Source organism: Rattus rattus, chromosome 18 (assembly GCF_011064425.1).
Source record: "Rattus rattus isolate New Zealand chromosome 18, Rrattus_CSIRO_v1, whole genome shotgun sequence".
Classification (NCBI taxonomy): Eukaryota; Metazoa; Chordata; class Mammalia; order Rodentia; family Muridae; genus Rattus; species Rattus rattus.
Genome location: NC_046171.1, coordinates 38,941,807 through 38,960,626, shown reverse-complemented (window position 1 = coordinate 38,960,626; position 18,820 = coordinate 38,941,807). Strand labels below are relative to the sequence as shown.

The 18,820-nt window shown below is 46.7% G+C and overlaps 1 protein-coding gene across 1 annotated transcript; it reads right to left on the bottom strand.

Moving 5' to 3' along the window:
- Window positions 1-897: 897 nt before the first annotated feature.
- Window positions 898-18,787, bottom strand: Tube1 (tubulin epsilon 1). Its single transcript, XM_032888793.1, has 12 exons — window positions 18,673-18,787; window positions 18,500-18,573; window positions 17,848-17,900; window positions 15,358-15,415; window positions 10,333-10,448; window positions 8,779-8,900; window positions 6,658-6,845; window positions 6,293-6,468; window positions 5,235-5,375; window positions 3,091-3,231; window positions 2,622-2,796; window positions 898-1,230 (listed from the first exon to the last, which is right to left on the bottom strand). Exons 1-12 carry the CDS (start codon window positions 18,695-18,697, stop codon window positions 1,072-1,074), a joined length of 1,428 nt encoding a protein of 475 aa, XP_032744684.1. The 5' UTR covers window positions 18,698-18,787; the 3' UTR covers window positions 898-1,071.
- Between the last annotated feature and the right edge of the window lie 33 nt (window positions 18,788-18,820).

The following is an 18,820-nucleotide window of genomic DNA, read 5'->3' as shown; positions in this document are numbered from 1 at the left end:
AAACACAGATATAAAAAGACATACTTTAACATTTTATTCTGTGCTTGGCAATACAGTCTATCAGACCCTACCACGTTAGCAGAGGGACAGCAAAACTCTTAGAAGTAAGATGACACTATAAATGCAGACTCATCATCGCCCTGCTCTGAATATCAGTTGGGATTCTTCTAGGAAGGAGAAACTAGAATGTCTGTAAAAATTGAGTGTCTCTTGATAACTGAAATACTGCAGTTTTCATTCCAAATACTATAAAAGTCTAAACTTTTAAGATAAAAACCAAACACAAAACAATCACTCAGCAAAGAAAGGAAAAAGAAAATAGTAATAAGGCAGCACACACCGGATTATTTTTGCCTGAAAAGAATTCTCCCCTTAAAATTATTCCCTGAGACCAACCCTGACGATTCCGAAGGGAGATGTGGTGATCAGAGCAGCGCATGAGAACATTTGCCACACAGTTCCGATGAAGATGTCGGTGCGCACGACAACGGCGACACGCTCGGCCAGCACAAGCTGCCCTGTTCACACATTTGCTTTTAAAGCGTTTTTATAAAAGTGACTGGATACCATGCTGTGATTCTCTGGATTACGAACACGTTATTGCTCAAAGAACAAAACTGCCCTGAAGAGCCCAGACAGTACAGGTATTATGCTCCTCCGCTCCTAGAACCCACGTTCCTAGCATTTAAATAGAGTACAGAAGCATAAACTCCCTGAGGTCTGCAGAAGACACAAGTAGAGCCAGGGCATGAAGAACTGCTCCTTCCTCTACGTCGACCCTCGCTGCGTGGCCCGGGCTAGCCCCAAACGCACGTCCCCCTGCATGCCAGCGACGCTGGGATTGCACCGTGTAGGGCTCTCTCTCGATGTTAGCGAATTGCTAGAAGTGATACCACACACTGGTATAAACAATTGTAATAAAATAGAAACCACCATTCTAGATAAAATACTTCCCGATACTGTGGAAAACAAATTGGGCTTTCTGAGTCAGAAAAAGTGCTGAAACAGAAAGGGGACGAAACTGGGTGAGAATCAGAAAAAAGTAACCGTTGCATTGCTCGGCTTCTTCCCTCACGAGGCCACGCTCAGCCTGGGCACATCTGGCACAGGCATGCTCTTTGTGGCATCCAGGTCACTGTACTCCTGTATGAGCGCTGTCAGAGAGGACACGGCTTCCGTAAAGGTGCTTTCCTCCATCCCATCGACTTGCAGGTAGTGATGGAGGTGAGCCTGTAATTGAAAAGTCACAATTACCACCCAGGAACTCTAAGGCATACAACTATACCATGGAATTCTAGCGAATGTTGCTAAAAACCATAGGTCATTTACCCATCTCTCCTTGGGAGCTAGAGCAGCTGATGGTTGCTGGGGAAGGGGTGCATAGGCTCAGTGGTACACCCACTTGTAAGTAGCCTTGAGTAACTAACTCCTACCTCACCAAGGAACCCTAATTAGAGTGGGGCACGACACGCACGCACGCACGCGCACACACACACACACACGCACACACGCACACACACACGAAAGTAGGACTCTGAGGAACAGAAGGAGGAGTTCAGATGGAAAGGAAAAGAGGATGATGGGAAATATGATCAAAGCAGGTTCTAGGTATGTAGGGAACGTGCATAGGCCATTCAGCTTTAAAATGGAAGCGGGAATTTAAGTCAAATAAATATTGTGCCTAAAGATGTGTTCACCAGTACAAGAGAACCGTGACTAACATGAGGTAATCAATCAGTCTCTGACTGGATTTGAGACTCCCTCCTAACGGGCTTAGCCGTAACCCAAGCCAAAAGCCCAGGACTCAGAGGTAAGAGGTTATACACCTTTTACCATTGTTTTGCTAAATGGACGTGTTATAAAGCTATTCATTTACATCTACAGAATAGTGCTACACGCAATGTTGGCCACAAAAGCGTTCTTCCTTCCTTCCAGTGGACAGTGCAGGAGACTGGTAACTGGTCTGGGTGGGGGTAAGGGACACTGAGCACTGAGCTATAAATGGATGCTAGAGAATCCTTCCCCCACGCCTGACTCACCGAGGCTCAGAACACGGCAGAAGGCATGCAGAAAGACCCAGAGCACGGCAGAGCACATGTGCGTGTGTGTCTACACACGGCGGGCCACGGTGCTCGCGAACTCACAGCAGCTGTGCTTCCCTGCACAGATGAAGCCGGCCAGTGGGGTGCCATGGACGGGGAGGGGCTCAAGAGGCCCCACCTCTAATGCAGAGCTACGGAAGGGGGAGCCATTCTTGCTCAGTGATGTAGCCACTGCTAAGTTGCATATGCTTCAGTAAAACCCCAATCTCACTGTCATTGAGAGAGAGAGAGAGAGACAGACAGACAGACAGACAGACTTGTTGGGGGGTCCAAAGGGAATGGGAGGATGAGCGAGGGCAGTGTGGGGTGAAATACTCAAATACACCCTAGACATGTGTGAAGAGTTGTCAAAGAATAAATATTTTTTAAAAAACAAAGTTAGTATATTGCCTAAATCCTACAAATACATGGAATTTCTCATTTATATTGGAAATAGCACAGGCGAACGTCTCTTGGATGGCAACTAGCTCCCCACAAACATGCCAGACAGCGTTAGCCCATCTCCAATGGCATGCTTACCCTCTTCTTGTAGAGCCGCATGAACCTCTCCCTCAGCTCCAGGAAGGTCGGCTTCACACATGTGTTATTCGCCAGAGCTAACAGTGAATGCGGGTGGCCCACAGGAGGGACAGAGCACAGGCTCGTCTTCCAGCCCTCTTGATTCCAGGACACAAACTGCAGGGCGGGTTTTAATCTGAGATACAAAACCCAGAGTAAGAACTAAGTCACCGGGACCGCCTCCTTACAGCAGCTTGGTCCACATAAGCTAAACGGGGACATGAGCGGCATCGGTCTGGCTGCGCCCCTGACATCTGCCATCTGTGTTTACAACCGGCAGCATCGCGTGACAGCATGATGAACTATACTTCATGTAGTGAAGAGTCGCTCACCTAAGGCCACGTTTTATGGTAATTTGAACAAAGGCTTTCACAACTACTACATTGTCCCAAACTGTACACAAAAATTATCTTAAAAAGAAAAACCAAACCTTTCAATGTTTCTGCGGAGATCGGAAATTTGTACCTCCCCTCTAACGATGAGAGCACAGGCGAGGTAGAGACCATGTCTGGGGTCTGCTTGGAGGAGCTGGTGGCCTTTACTAAAGGCGTCTGAAAACATCTGATCCAATCTACAAGGAAAGGGCAGGGCTCATCAAAACCTTTCTTCTACATGGACTCGTGACATGAAATTGCCTGCTGGCACGATGGCCGTGGGTTACCTGCACTACAGTAGATGTTGAAAACCAAACAAAACCCAGGGAAGCCCACAACAGACAGTGACCAGGTGTGACATTTAAAAGTTCCTTGTGGATTTTTACTAGCACACTTTAAAGACAAATAGCCAGCAGAAATTGACATGATTAAAATTAAAAATGTTGATACAAGTATTATTTCTGTCTAAATATACCAAGCAGATTACTTCACTGAAAAAGGATGAACTTTAAATACAGAAATTCTACTCAAAACAGTTTACCACTGCTGGGTGGTGGTGGCAAATCCCACCACTTGGGAGACAGGTGGATCTCTGTGAGCCCGAGGCTAGCCTGGTCTACAGAGTGAGTTCCAGGACAGCCAGGGCTTCTCAGAGAGATCTTGTCTTGAAAGTATAAAAAAACAAAACAAAAAAAGAGTTTACTACCAGGGCGTGTCTACGTTAAAACTAAAATGCCCCTTCCTCTTAAACACGGTGAGTTCTAACGGTAGCAGTGAACAGTTAGTGCTGGGACCCACACTCTACATCGTTACAGGATCCCTGGCAGACAAGGAGTCCTAACTACACTGGCACAACTGGCTGCTTGCTATTCGCTTAAATAAGACTTACGAATGTCACCTGTAATATTCATTACAAATATAGACTTGCTACTTTGCCAAAATTTTAACCTTAAAAAGGAATATGTGAGGGCTGGAGAGATGGCTCAGTGGCTACAGGCAGGCATTTCTCTTACAGAAAACAGGAGTTCGATTCCCAGCACCCACACAGGGCAGCTTACAACACACCACCAGGGGATCTGCTGCCCGTGGCCTCTGCAGGCACCTGCACTCACTCTCTCGCACATAACCCATTGCCAAGATGATGGAGAGAACTCAATCCCACAAGTTGTTGCCCTCTGTCCTTCAAACACATCACAGCACACACAAAATAAAAGTTAAAAATGTAAAAAGGCAACAATAAAAGTCTTTAATTTCTCCTCTCTCGTCAGGCAGAACCTGTCTATGTCTTTTAATGGCGAATGCCAACACGAGCCCTTCAAGTTCATCATCCCCTAGGAGCTAAACGCATGTGTGTTTACCTGTGCGTGTGTCTGTCTGTGCACCGTCACGTGCCTGGTGATCTTTGAGGCCAGAGGAGGGCATCAGAACCCCCGGAACTGGGCCTATAGATGGTTGTAAGTCATCACCTGGGTTCTGCGGGTTCCCTGGGCTTCATGAATGCTAGGCAAGCAAGCAGTCTACCAACTGAGGGACACCTCCAGACAGGTGTTTGTTTTTCTCACACAGCGTCACTATGTATTCCAGGCTGGCCTGGAACCCATGAACATCCTTCTTCTGTCCCTAAGTGCTCACATCGCAGGTGTGCACTGACAGGCCCAGCCTCAGAGCTTGGGAACTCACCACGTAGCCCAGGCTGGCCTCTAACTCACTGAGATATGCCTGTCTCTACATCCTGAGATCTGGGGTTAAAGAAGTGTGCTATCTATCATGCCTGGCCCTAAGAGCAGCCTGAGGTGATCTGGATTGGAAATGCAACAGCTACTACATAAAGGCCTTCCATGGTGCTTGGCTGTGGTAAGAACTAAAACATGATACCTCACCTACCCTACAAATAGTACGACAAAGAATTTAAGACATCTGCCCGAGATCTTACAGCTGGCGACGGAGTCAGCATTCAAATCTGCCGGATCCTATTAAACTTTGAAAGCCTGAACACTTTGTTACCAGGTTTAGTTTCACTAAATACTCACGTTTTAAAGCAGCTTACTTCTAAAGAACTATTTGACTAACGAGGAATGACTGTCACCAAGTGTAGTTTCTATGATTCTCACCAATAGACTGATACAAATGACCTGAGTTAATGTAAGCGTCCCCCAGAGCACACCAGGGTCTCAGGCGATGGGCGCCAGCTGCACCTCACCTCCGGGGAGGAATGTTAACATCTGCCAGCGTGTACAGCGGGGTCAGGCTCGACACGAGATAATGAAGCTGTGGGAAGGGCACCAAGTTCATGCTGATCTCATTCAGGTCCATATTCAGGGAGCCCTCGAACCTCGCAGAGCTAGAAGGCCAACACAGAGCAATGAGACGCACTTTCATTAAGACAGTAATTCAGCAGGCTATGCTCTCAGATCCTTTGTTGCACAGATCAACAAGAGCGGAACGGAACTCGTTTCTGAGTCACTGAAATTTACTTTCACCAGCAGTCACGAATGAAGCCAATTAAAATACAACACACTGCCTGGCAAATCTTACTTCTAGATTTCTAAAGTGCGTGCAAGCAACATCTATTATCCCTGCTTGTTACACGTTTAACAGCATCTCATTTAAACAGACTTTCTATTGAGTTAAACACGCACAGGTCAATTATTTATTGTGGAAATTTTATTAAATTTATTAAGGGTCTGCTTGAAACAACAACATTCACGATCATAGATCATAATCGTAAAAGCTTGAGAAATGGAGCCCCGAGCACGGGAGTGTTTTGGGTGGGATGACGGAGATGAACAGATTGGCTGGTGTACAGCATGGCAGCATGTCTATAATGAGACTGCTCGTCACGGAACGCCCACTCTGCTCTAAGTAACAGAGTTGGAGAAATGCTGGATCATTACTCCAACACATGAAACTCCGACACAGAGAGAGTGTCTGGGCAGCACAAATTGGCCTCAACAGGGGAAAAAACAGACAGGAAGTTGGGTAGGAAGAGGGACTAGGAGGGTGAGTATGACCAAATTCGTGTAAGAAATTCTTGAAGAACTAATTTAAAAAAAGTGTCAGACCAATTGAAGGGGAAGAAAAGCCCCTCTAACTTAGAACAGCCTAGACGACCGGCTGGGCCTACAGCTCAGTGGTCTGGTGCTTGCTTTACACACTCAAGGCTGGATTTAACAGTGTCCTGAACCAACAAAGGAATAAGGCACAGTCAGTGTGGATGTCGCAAAGCTCGGTGAGTTTGCAGGTGTCCTGAGGGGCTACCTTGTCAGGCTGAGGAGCAGATTCGCCACAATGTTGTTCATGGCGTCGAAGGGTTTCTTGTGGCGCTTTTTAACGGGCCCGGTGTTTGAAGTAATGAGACTCTTAAGCTTCACAGCTGAGCCCAACTTTCCAGAATTTACCACAAGATCAATTTTGCTAATGATGTCAAATAAAGACTTGAGAGAAAAGAAATACAGGGTGAGAAGTTATTAATGAGGCTTAGGTGATATTTTCCTAGCAAGAAAAAAAAAATTAAACATATTTCTTCCCTTAGCTGGAAAAGGTTAAAATCCTGAACAAGCAGAGACACGTAACACAGGACCGAAATGTAAAACGCATCGGCGATGTCCAGTTCCGCTGCTTACTTGGTTGTCAATGGGCAGCACGCAGTCAGCGTGCTCACTGAGCTCCCTCATGGCCAACATGCTGTTGTAAGGCGAGGTGATGACATCGTCCTCGCTGGAAGGGTAAACTGCTGTCACAAACCGGTACACCTCTGGGAACTCGTCTTCAAGCACCTTTAACAGAAATGTGCCAAGTCCAGAGCCTGTTCCTGAGTTAAAATGTCAGAGAAAGGACCTGAGTGGCTTGAAGTACAATTCTGAGGAATCCGGAATGTTTTACTTATAGGTATGATTTTCAACTCAGAGAGAGTTGCCAGGCTGCAGGGTTCAAGTCCAAAATCCCATCTCAGACTCCGAGCAGGAGTCCGGGATGGCTTTCTCTAACCTTTTTTTTTTTTTTGGTATTTTAATCATTAGATACTAAAAGAACTGAATATGAAAACTTCAACTAAGCTGGCATCCAGTATTCCTGATAGCAACTTAAAACAAAAACCTATTTTGACAGCTTTGGTCTCAAGGCTCATACCATTTCAACAGTATAGAAATTGTATGAAGCAACTTCCAACAGCCAATACCATATGTCTACCTGGAACTGACCAAGTCTCAAACACAGCATGCTCTCCTACTTACTTGAGAGCAGAAACTCTGGAAATCTCGTTAGTAACTTTTTGATGTCTAAAGTCACAAATTCAGAAAATTTTAAGGACTTAAAGGAGAAAACTGGGTCCTATCACTTAGTTCTGTGAAACTCGTGGTGAAGAGAGCTTGCAAGTTGATGTGGTAAAAAGTAGCAACGTGTCAGATGTAGTTTGAGTAAGCAGTTTTCAGAGTCTTGTCTTATGGGATGTGTGCAGGCTATGTTGTTGCATGAAAATTATATGTATATAAAAACATGCACACACACACTCACACACACACAGTTTATTGTGACTAAAATGTAAAGCCAAGGCTCCCGGGTATGGGGCATGGGCCGCATTTATCCACCATTAACCCAGAAGTCTAAGCCTCGAGCCTTCTCTGAGTCCATTACCCAGTCCTAGAATGTGAACTTTGTATATGAGAGTGTTTTGTTGCAAGCTCTGGAATGTGAAATCTTAATATCAGTTTTAGAAAGAAAAGTACATCATTCTTTTCTTCCAGACTTCGTTAATATGTCTGTTTTAGAATTAGCACATCATTTTGTTTCTGTTTTATCAATAGAGGAGCAAGATAACTCCATTTCGGATTGCAGATTACCTGGGAGACAGAGCAGTGTGGGTCACGTCTCAAGGTCAGGCTTGTGATGAGCGGGATTAGGAACTGAGTGAATGTTTTAGTCTTTGTTTTTGTTATGGGAGGAGGGGTGGGAAGGTTTGAAGGGGTTACTACAAGAGGATCAGTATTCTCATAAGCAGGCCACATGAGGATATGCAGAAAAGCTCAACTCTACTCGGGATAAAGCTGACCAGGCACAGCTGAAGCTAAGCCTTTCTCAAAAGCACTTCATGGGAGTGTGGCTGAAACTGTTACAAGAGAATCTAAAAGTGAAAGAAAAATTCAAAATAAAAAAAACAAGGTCAACAGTGACAATTCCAGAGTTTTCTATGTGCTGTGCATGTGCTCCACTGTGTGCCCGTGCTCCAGCACTGTGTATGCCGGTCTCCTTTCTGCTCGAGAGCTGGTGTCCAGCACACCCAGGGGCCTCTTGCTCCCTGGTTCTGGAATTGGAAGCACGTGCCCCACACCCAAGCTCAAACTCAGACCCTCATGCGTGTAGCACAGGCACCAACACAGTACTCAATAAGCTCTCTCCTCAGTTCCAATTTCACAACATTTTAAGAAGAGCTAAAGTGTGCAGACACTGAAGCATACACACACTCTACCTGGCAGCCGACCTACGTCTCTTGGGCCATATGTATCCTAGGCTAACCATGAATGTGGTATACAACACAATGCATGAGCCGCTGTAAGCCTGGTCCTTTCAGTTGTCTGGCCCTTGAGCAGGAGCCCTGTGGCTGACAGCATGCCTCACTCTAAGGAGACTGGACACGTCTGCTGGCGGATGCTGAGCAAGCATCATGTCTGACAATAGGCCCCGCACACACATGTTACCACAGCAAGTGGCTGTTACCCCACAAACGCTCCCACAGTGGGGGCCGTTACCTCCTCCCATGGAGTGGATGATGAAGAAGCACTGTAGGCAATCGCAGTGCTCTGCCGACTTCCGGAGTTTCTCTAGAATCTGTTCCCGGTAAAGACTTCCAAAAACTTTGTGACCCACAGCCCTGACAATAAGAATACAGATTAAAAAAAAAAAAAATCCTTGATTATGATTTTATTATTTCCTCAATCTAAAAAAGATTGAAGAAAAAGAGAACTATTTAAATTATACTATGAAATCGATTCTATCACATAATAATTCCTATTCATCGCATATTACACGCCAATAATTCTCAAATATCCTTATAGGCAAGCAGTATTAACTAGTTTTTAAAACTTCATCTTCAATTTTTTCCAGATAAATTATAAAAATTAATAATTCAGTTATTTTTTTTATTTCCATTTAAACTCTGAACTGCAGTGAATTTATATTCAACAGAAAAACAGAAAAGCAGAAAAAGGTCAACTCAACAGATACCAAAACGAAAATTTTCCAACTAATTTGTCTGGTTTAAAATAGGACAAACTGGTCACATCGCATTATTAGATGACAGTGAAGGCCTGTGCTGATCAGGTCTAGGAGCGACGCTGTGGCAGACCACAAAACAAACATGACCTCCGTGTGATGCAGCTTTGGTACACACAAATGCAGTGAGTTATACACAGCCCGAGAGGAAAGCTAGGCGGGCGGTCAGCCAGCCTCCGTTCTTAGGCCTTTTGGTTCCCTAGTATTATGGTCTGTATATGCTCGGCCCAGGGAGTGGCACTCTTAGGTGTGGCCCTGTTGGTGTGGGTGTGTCACTGTGGATGTAGGCAATGAGACCCTCATCCTAGCTGCCTGGAAGCCAGGATTCTGCTAGCAAAACTCTCAGCTCCTCCTGCCCCATGCCTGCCTGGACGCTGCCATGCTCCCACCTTGATGATAATGGTCTGACCCTCTGAACCTGTAAGCCAGCCCCAATTGAATGTTGTCCTTATAAGAGTTGTCTTGGTCATGGTGTCTGTTCATAGCAGTAAAACCCTAACTGAGACACCCAGTCTCCTGACACATAGAATCCAAATTCATGCTTTAATAAAATTCTACATCTGAACTCTACGTGTGAACCCAAGTAACTGGTAGCACATATTTAATATAAAACAATGGGAAACTTAATTTTAAACAAGAGAAAAAAAATCAATGTGAATTCTTTAACTGTTGGGGTGCATTTTTTTTCAAATTGAAGAGATTACATGTTTAAGAGTCAATACAGCCTCTGCCTCAGGTGGGAAAAAAGGACAATAGTTTGCCTTGTATCTTTCTGCTAATTCTGTTGATTCAGACAGACAGGAAAAGTTTCTAAAAATATTAAACCTTTAAGAATTGAGCACGTCACGTTCTCATGATTCACTTTCTGCTAAACAACAAGAAAGTACAAAGAGCCTGAGCACCTTGAAGCATGGCTGTCAATTAAGTCAGAAGGGTGAGGCGGAAAGGCAAATCGCGGCCGGCTTTCATTACTCACCATGACACAGAAATGAATGCTCAACCTGTTCTAAGGACACTCAGGGTAGCCTCACCAGTTATTTCCTGAGCCAGAGATGTCCGTGATGAGCTGTTTGCTATCAAACACGTCCCTCAGTGGGCCCTGGAGAATTTCGTTCACCACTCCTTCCTCCATGTCAATCAAAACAGCCTGAAAAGAGGATTTAAATTTAACATACTTCCTTCAGTAATTTGCTCTATAAATTCAAGAATTCATGAGCTACATACAAGTTATATTATTCTTTTTCACAACTTAAGATTGAAATTTTTCTTTATGTAATCTACTGTAAGGATTAAAAAGGTAATTTCATTCAGCTCAAAATGATGAAACCCAATCAAAAAGTGGGTTCTAAACTCTTAACTCTATTCCAAAGGGACCAGTAAAGAACAAAGGAACCCAATAATCCTTTCAATTGAATTCTAACAGGGTCTTAGACATCTAGAAGGCAATTCTGACCAGAAACAAATTTCTAAATGTAGGATGTATAAATGCATTTGCTCACTAGAAATCAAAATGGAACAATTTTAGCTAAGAAATGTCCAGTTCAAGTGAGCTAACTGCTAAAGCCAAGGCATTTGACAGATGGTAAAGGTGACAAGGGACCCTTCACTGTGCTCAAGCAGTTCAAAGGCAGAGTCATAGGCTCTGATTATACTGACAGGGGAGATAGTCTACACTAGAAAATAAGAATATAAAAGATAAAATTAAAGGAGATACAGCCAATGAAAGCAGGAATGGCTTGCCAATGGGACCTTGTGCTCCTTCTTCCTAGGACCACGCGCTCCCTCTTCCAAGGACCACGTGCTCCCTCTTCCAAGGACCACGTGCTCCCTCTTCCTAGGACCACGTGCTCCCTCTTCCAAGGACCACGCGCTCCCTCTTCCTAGGACCACGCGCTCCCTCTTCCTAGGACCACGAGCTCCCTCTTCCTAGGACCACGTGCCTCCCTCTTCCTAGGACACCTGCCCCCTCTTCCTAGGACCACCTGCTCCCTCTTCCTAGGACCACGTGCTCCCTCTTCCTAGGACCACGTGCTCCCTCTTCCAAGGACCACGTGCTCCCTCTTCCTAGGACCACGTGCTCCCTCTTCCTAGGACCACGTGCTCCCTCTTCCTAGGACCACGTGCTCCCTCTTCCTAGGACCACGTGCTCCCTCTTCCTAGGACCACGCGGGCTCCCTCTTCCTGGGACCACGGGCTCCCTCTTCCTAGGACCACGTGCTCCCTCTTCCTAGGACCACGTGCTCCCTCTTCCTAGGACCACGTGCTCCCTCTTCCTAGGACCACGCGCTCCCTCTTCCTAGGACCACGCGCTCCCTCTTCCTAGGACCACGCGCTCCCTCTTCCTAGGACCACGCGCTCCCTCTTCCTAGGACCACGCGCTCCCTCTTCCTAGGACCACGCGCTCCCTCTTCCTAGGACCACGTGCTCCCTCTTCCTAGGACCACGTGCTCCCTCTTCCTAGGACCACGTGCTCCCTCTTCCTAGGACCACGTGTTCCCCTTCCTAGGACCACGTGCTCTCTCTTCCTAGGACCACGCCTCCCTTCCCTAGGACCACGCCTCCCTCTTCCAAGGACCACGCCTCCCTCTTCCCTAGGACCACGGCTCCCTTCCCAGGACCACGTGCTCCCCCTCTTCCCTAGGACACATGCTCCCTCTTCCCTGGGACCACGCTGGGCCTCCCTCTTCCTGGGACCACGCTCCCTCTTCCTAGGACCACGCGGCTCCCTCTTCCTGGGACCACGTGCTCCCTCTTCCCTGGGACCACGTGCTCCTCTTCCTAGGACCACGCAGGTCCTCTTCCAGGACCACGTGCTCCCTCTTCCAAGGACCACGGTTCTCCCTCTTCCTAGGACCACGGTTCTCCCTTCCGGCTCCTCTTCCCCTAGGACCACGTGCTCCCCTCTTCCTAGGACCACGCCTCCCCTCTTCCTAGGGACCACGCTCCCTCTTCCAAGGACCACGCCTCCTCTTCCTAGGACCACGTGCTCCCTCTTCCTAGGACCACGTCTCCCTCTTCCAAGGACCACGTCTCCTTCTTCTAAGGACCACGTGCTCCCTCTTCCTAGGACACATGCTCCCTCTTCCTAGGACCACGTCTCCCTCTTCCTAGGACCACGTGCTCCCTCTTCCAAGGACCACGTCTCCTTCTTCTAAGGACCACGTGCTCCCTCTTCCTAGGACCACGTCTCCCTCTTCCAAGGACCACGCCTCCTTCTTCTAAGGACCACGCTCCCTCTTCCCAGGGACACATGCTCCTCTTCCTAGGACCACGTCTCCCTCTTCCTAGGACCACGTGCTCCCCTCTTCCAAGGACCACGCCTCCTTCTTCTAAGGACCACGTGTCCCTCTTCCTGGGACCACGTCTCCCCTTCCAAGGACCACGTGTCCCTCTTCCTAGGACCACGTGCTCCCTCTTCCTAGGACCACGTGCTCCCTCTTCCAAGGACCACGCGCTCCCTCTTCCTAGGACCACGCGCTCCCTCTTCCAAGGACCACGTGCTCCCTCTTCCTAAGACCACGTGCTCCCTCTTCCTAGGACCACTCTAGATTGGACTGAGAAGTCTTAAAATTTCCAAAATTTCACGATTTGAAAATTTAAAATTCCCAAAATGTCCAAAGCCAAGTACATACACATGCGTGTGTGCAAGGTGTTGTAGTCACTGTGGTCTGCTGCTGGTCTGATCCACGTCTTTCTGAATCCTAGAGGAACTCTTACAGCTCAGCAAACTGAAGGGATGCACTGGAACCACGATGCCCGAGTCTGCCATGAGTCAACAGAAATGGCCCGATCCTTGTAAAGGCAGAGAGCCTAACCACCCTACCACCAACCCTCAGAAGCTGGATGAACTGGGCTACTACATTTTGCCTTATCCACCACATTGGCCAACCACCTTCCACTTCTTCAAGTACCTGGATACCGTTATGCAAGGAAAATGTTTCCACAATCAGAAAGATGCAGAAAAATACTTTCTAAGAGTTTGTTAACCCTCAAAGCATGGATTTTACAGTAGAGTAATAACAAACTCACTTCTCATTGGCCAAAACGCATTGACTGAAATGATCCCTATTTTGCTAATAACGATGTGTTTGGGCAGCCTAGTCCACGTCACTGTTTTAAACAATGTATTGACTTAACCCAGTGCACTCTGGGTGGTGCTACCACGGGGCAGGTGGTCCTGGACGGAATAAGAAAGCAGGTTGAGCAAGCCACGAGGACCAAGCCAGCAAGCAGTTCCCAGCTTCAGTTCGTAAGTCAAAGGCTGTAACTATTTTTAAAGCTTTTTTCAGAGACGTTAGATGTGGAGACACAGGCCTGTGCCTGCAGCACTCGGGAGGCTCAAACAGGATTATGCAAAGTTTTTCTTTGTATGATGTCTGTTCCTGTCCTAGCATGCTCATGTGTCACAGCATGTTCGTCCTGGTCCCTGCGGAGGCCAAAACAGCACTGACTCCCCCGTAACAGCTGCTATGTAGATTCTGGAACTCAAACCCTGAGTCCTTTAGAAGAGCAGACAGTGATCTTAACTTTGACGCCATCTCTCCGGCACCACGTAATTGTTTTAAAGGTTTACTGTGATTTTTTTTAAAGAGAAAGAGAGAGAGAGAGTGTGTGTGTGTGTGTGTGTGTGTGTGTGTGTATGTGTGTGTATGTATATGTGTGTGTGCGTGTGTGTGTATGTATATGTGTGTGTGCATGTGTGTGTGCATGTGTGTGTGTGTGTATGTATATGTGTGTGTGTGCGTGTGTATGTGTGTGTGTGTGTGTGTGTGTGTGTGTGTGTGTGTGTGTGTGTGTGCGCGCGCGCGCGCGCGCATGTGCCTTCGTGTGCGAGACTGTCCTGGAGCTGTGGGCAGTTGTTAATCTGTCAGACCTAAGTGCTGTACTCTGATCTGCAACAGAAAAAGCGCTGTTAATGCCAACATCTCTCCCTGCAGTTATGTTCATAATTGTGCTCCTTTTTTTAAATTTTTACGTAAACAAGATTATTAGGGGTGTGTATTTGGTTAATTTTAGGGCTTTTCAAGGATATATTCAACAACATGCAACTTTTGCATTAGTAGACATTGCACAAACCAGAGTCTTGACTGGACACAAAAATTGTCTAAGATTATAAAATATTCCATCGGTCTTGTTCCAGACCAGATTTGCCACTGTGCATGGAAGTTTGCAGGTGAGTCATAGCACCTGTGACTGCTTTGCTCCGTCAAGGAAACAACATGGAGACAACACTCTAATCTGGGCTCACCTGAGTGAGCTCTGACAGGATCGGCGCTGCCCTAGTAACCTACTTAGCTCTTCTGATCTTTCCTTAGGCGCATCAAGCCCTGGGTTTCTTCTTCCTTTGAGAAGTTCCCAAATGCTGAGAGTGGTTTTGATTCTTTGCTTAGGCATCCCAGTCTGCAGTTGCAACTGCTCTAGCAATGCAGAAGTCTAGATTCCCTTCCAGAGCTACACCATAACAAGCAGAATACAGGGTCTACAACATTCGGTGGGCCTATTGGCCCAGGACTCTACATTTAGTAGTCTAGGAGATGTTGACTTTTTCACTCTCAACGTTTCTGTCAACGTTTGGGACGCCAGCTCTGTGCATCTGTAACTGAGCTCTTTCTTACCGATGCATCAGTGAGCAGTGGAAGGAAATGGGGACACTCCCAGGATAAATGAGTATTCCTGGAAAGCCCTCCTGTTCTCCCCTCAGGAACTTGGTGTTCTGGGATTACGATGACTCCGATGAGTCCGGGCTTCACAGGGGCTCCCCTGACTGTTCACCGTGTTCATCAACTGCCCCGGTGTGCAGACACAGTTTCTCCCTCAGTTCTGTTTTCCATCAGAGATCACCCAGAGAGAAACGGTTCTCAGGACACGCCCCACTGCTCTAGTCTCTCTGGAGTCTGAATCTCAGCACCTCAGTTCCTTATCTAGTGTTAACTGCCGTTCTTTTCCTAATAGTCAGAGACCAGATAACAACCAGACGGGAAAAACAAGCTGTAGAGAAACAGTGAACTCAAATTCCACTGCTGTTACAAAGTAGAAATCCCGAGTATGTATCTTACCCGTGCTTTCAAAGAAGATATCCTTCCTTTGGAAATGCTGCCACAATCCCCAACCGCTCTGAAAGGTAAGGAAATGGAGAAAGGGCTGTAAGATCTGTCAGGGCTGGGAGGGTTACTTTCATTACAGAACAAGGCAGCTCTCTCCTTCCATATTGATCTAGGGAATGGAACTCTAGGCTTCAGCTCGGCAGCAAGCACCTTACCCCGCTGAGCCATCTTGTTCAGTGTCTGTCTTGGAGGAATTTCTCTGAACCTAGAACATCTGAGTTCCAGTTTTGTGAGATAAATGGGTATCTTTCCTGTTTAAGCTACGGCTAATTAGGTGTTCTGCCGCAGCCAAACATGTCAACCGAGATAAGCATTACATAGCCCTCAGGCTGCTTCTAGAATTTTAATCAAGGTACTGAGACCTATGCATATATACAGTGCACCAACCAATACGGCTCACAAGACAGAGACCGGATAAAGAGAAGCTGGTTAAACACAGATAGTTCCGACCAGTAACAAGTGAACTGTAATCCTCAGGTCAACTCCAATTAGCTCCTATTTTGCTAAACAGAACTGCATTTAAACACAGCCATCCACTCGTTTATGTGCCCACTATCCATGAAGGCAGATGAGTAGCTGCGACAAGACTCTTAGGGTCTGGGTTGTCACGGAAACAGCTTGCCAATGTCTACCATTGGTAATCTCTATTGTATGTTATTCAAAAGGATTAATTTGATTAGCAGGTGTACACAAAGATGTAGTAGCACCTTCCAAGAGTCTTTGGTACAGAACTCATGGACCAGAGGCTGGTACTGACAGCACAGAAGGGAGAGCAGCGAGATCCGCCTCTCCAAACCCAGACAGAAGCAAACCCGATGTTTTCATTTGAAAGTATAGGACTACAAGATGGAGATTAGACCTTAAGAAAGAAAACTCAGCCTTCAGGCCAACTGTCAACTATGTAATACATTTTCTTTCCTTAACTTACAAAGAACCTGGTTTCATTCTATCATTTCTCAAACAATGTTTTGTTGTTTCTCTCCCCCAATTCTTACCTTGTGCCATCCTACCCCAGAGCTTCCTGTTTTCCTGTCACATGTGACCTTTCGCCCCACCTCTGCCTGTCTCTTAGTTCCCCATCATGGTCTTCTATCCATTCAACTTTGTAATAGTCAAAGAGGTGGCTATCAAGAGAGGAAGGCTGGGAATGGAACCAGGAGGGGAAGCACGTGAAAGGAATATTGCGAAGGGGGCAAGCCTGAATGCAAGTGTTTAAGGGAGATGATACTCTAGGTCTCAAATAAGTGAAGTGATCTAAAGGACAGCCCTCTCTCTGTAATAACAGCACCGCCTGCCACTGTGGAAATTCACCGTAATCCTTAATCTCACTCCATGTCTCTAAGCCACCTTCCGAATAACACGTAGCTTTGGTAGAGTTCTCCAAACCGAAAAAGTATGCTATGACTCAAAAGAACTATCCGGCCTAAGTCTATACTGTCCATCACTAACAATGACTTTCCCAGTTTTAACCTCCCAGTTCTTTGAATTTGATTAATCTGATTATGCTGGAGCCTCTAGGATTCATCAACAAAACCAAAGTCAGGTTTCCTGAGAAGATAACAGCTCTAACACCTAGTCAACCAATTCAAACTAAATTTCTACCAAGTTGGAAACCTGATACTTAATTGTAACTGACAGGACAAATCTACTACAGTTGGTTTACAAAGAACTTAAAAATGGATAAACTTAATGACTTAACATTAAAAGGCCACGGGTGTAACGGTTTGTGTATGCTTGGCCTGGGGAGTGGCACTATGAGGAGGTGTGGCCTTGTTGGAGGAAGTGTGTCAGTGTAGGGCTTGGAGACCCTCCTCCTAGCTGCCTGAGGATGCTCAGTCTGTTCCTGGCTTCCTTCTCTTGTACCAGGCCTGCCTGGATGCTGCCATGCTCCAGCCTTGATGATAAGGGACTGAACCTCTGAACCTGTAGCCCAGTCCCAATTAAATGTTGTCCTTTATAAGAGTTGCATTGGTCATGGTGTCTGTTCACAGCAATAAAACCCTAACTAAGACAACGGACATATCTCGAATGTCAGAAGAATTCTAAAACCTGTATCTTACACTAAACAAAAAGCAACACATGCTGTGAGTAGTTCCCATCTCTTTCTTTTCAGCATATTCTGGGAGCAAGTACTCCTCAAAACAATCTTTCAATCACTGGTCATCATTAGACTCATAACATGTAGTGAAAAGTCAGGTTTCTCAGACTGAAACACCACTTCAAAGTTCCTGGGGGGTGGGGGGTCTCTTTAAAGGTTCTTTTGGGCTCCTCACTGAAGTCTGTCAGGGAAGCCTGCTGTTCTGCAGAATGGTATGAAAATGGGACATGAGAATATGCTTTCAATCAGAACAGCAGACAATGCAGACACCGTTCCATTCTACTTTAAGGAATCCTTCACTTTGCTGAAAGTCTACCCACCGAGCCAGACTTTTACCCACTTACCTGGTGTCCACATTCCTGAAGAAGCTGCTTATTGCATCGTCATAAATTCCTTTCTAGAAACAAAGCAAACTATAGCATTTAAGTTTATTTTCTTTAAAGTCCTTTTAATTGTTGCAATTCTAAAACACTGAAGAAACGATTCTTCCAATTGCATCTAAGGGTAAAATGCCAAGGGAACCCCTAAGTTTGACATCACCTATAACATCTTCTGTTTTTCAAAACAAGGTGGGGGGAGAGGAGGAGGGGGCGAAGAAGGGGGAGAAGGAGAAGGAGGAGGATGAGGAGTCGGAGTCGGAGGAGTAAGAGTCCCTAAGGATTAGGGAAACTTAAGACCAAACTCTTGGCGAGTGCCTTCTGCCTACGATTTACAGCAACACAGGTTTAAAAAGAATCTAGCCACGTTCCACATGAGAAGATCCTATGCAACTTATCGGATTAAAATGCCCAAGTGAGCTGGGCACGATGGTGGTAGTCCTGGGGAAGCACAGACAGATGGATCGTTGCAAATTCGAGAACTAGCACGATCTACACAGCGAGTTCCAGGTCAGCCAGGGCCCCCGTAGCAAGATCCAAAGCATCCCGCCCCAAACCTCAAGTGAACTCTGCATTCACGGCTGGCAGGCCCGGGTGACAGGCAGGTGGGGGCGGGTACCTGGTTGACCGCAGCATGCTCCCTCAGTGCCAGGTCCCAGAAGCAGCAGCCGATCTGGTTCCCGCACTGTCCGACTGCAGCCAGAGGAGAGGAAAAGACAGAGGTGCATTAGAAAGGCAACTAGCGGACTGGACTCCGCAGCGACCCGGTCCCCGCGGTCGGGGGCAGCTCACCCTGTACGACCACCGACTGGGTCATTCCGCCGGGCGGACTAGCAGGAGCATTCCCGCTCGTACTCCCGCTCGCACTCCCGCCTTAGCATTCGAGCCTAACGACGCGCTACGGGGGGGCGGCCTTAAGTCAAGTCGCTGCCGCAAGTCG

What these genes read in the sequence shown, in the direction of transcription:
- Tube1 (XM_032888793.1), bottom strand. Translation starts at nt 18,697, where the DNA reads ATGACCCAGTCGGTGGTCGTACAGG. An exon ending in TCTGGCTCAGGAAATAACTG is followed by an intron (nt 8,901 to 10,332) that starts GTGAGGCTACCC and finishes TCTTATTGTCAG; the next exon opens with GGCTGTGGGTCACAAAGTTT. An exon ending in TGCGGCTCTACAAGAAGAGG is followed by an intron (nt 1,231 to 2,621) that starts GTAAGCATGCCA and finishes TTTCAATTACAG; the next exon opens with GCTCACCTCCATCACTACCT.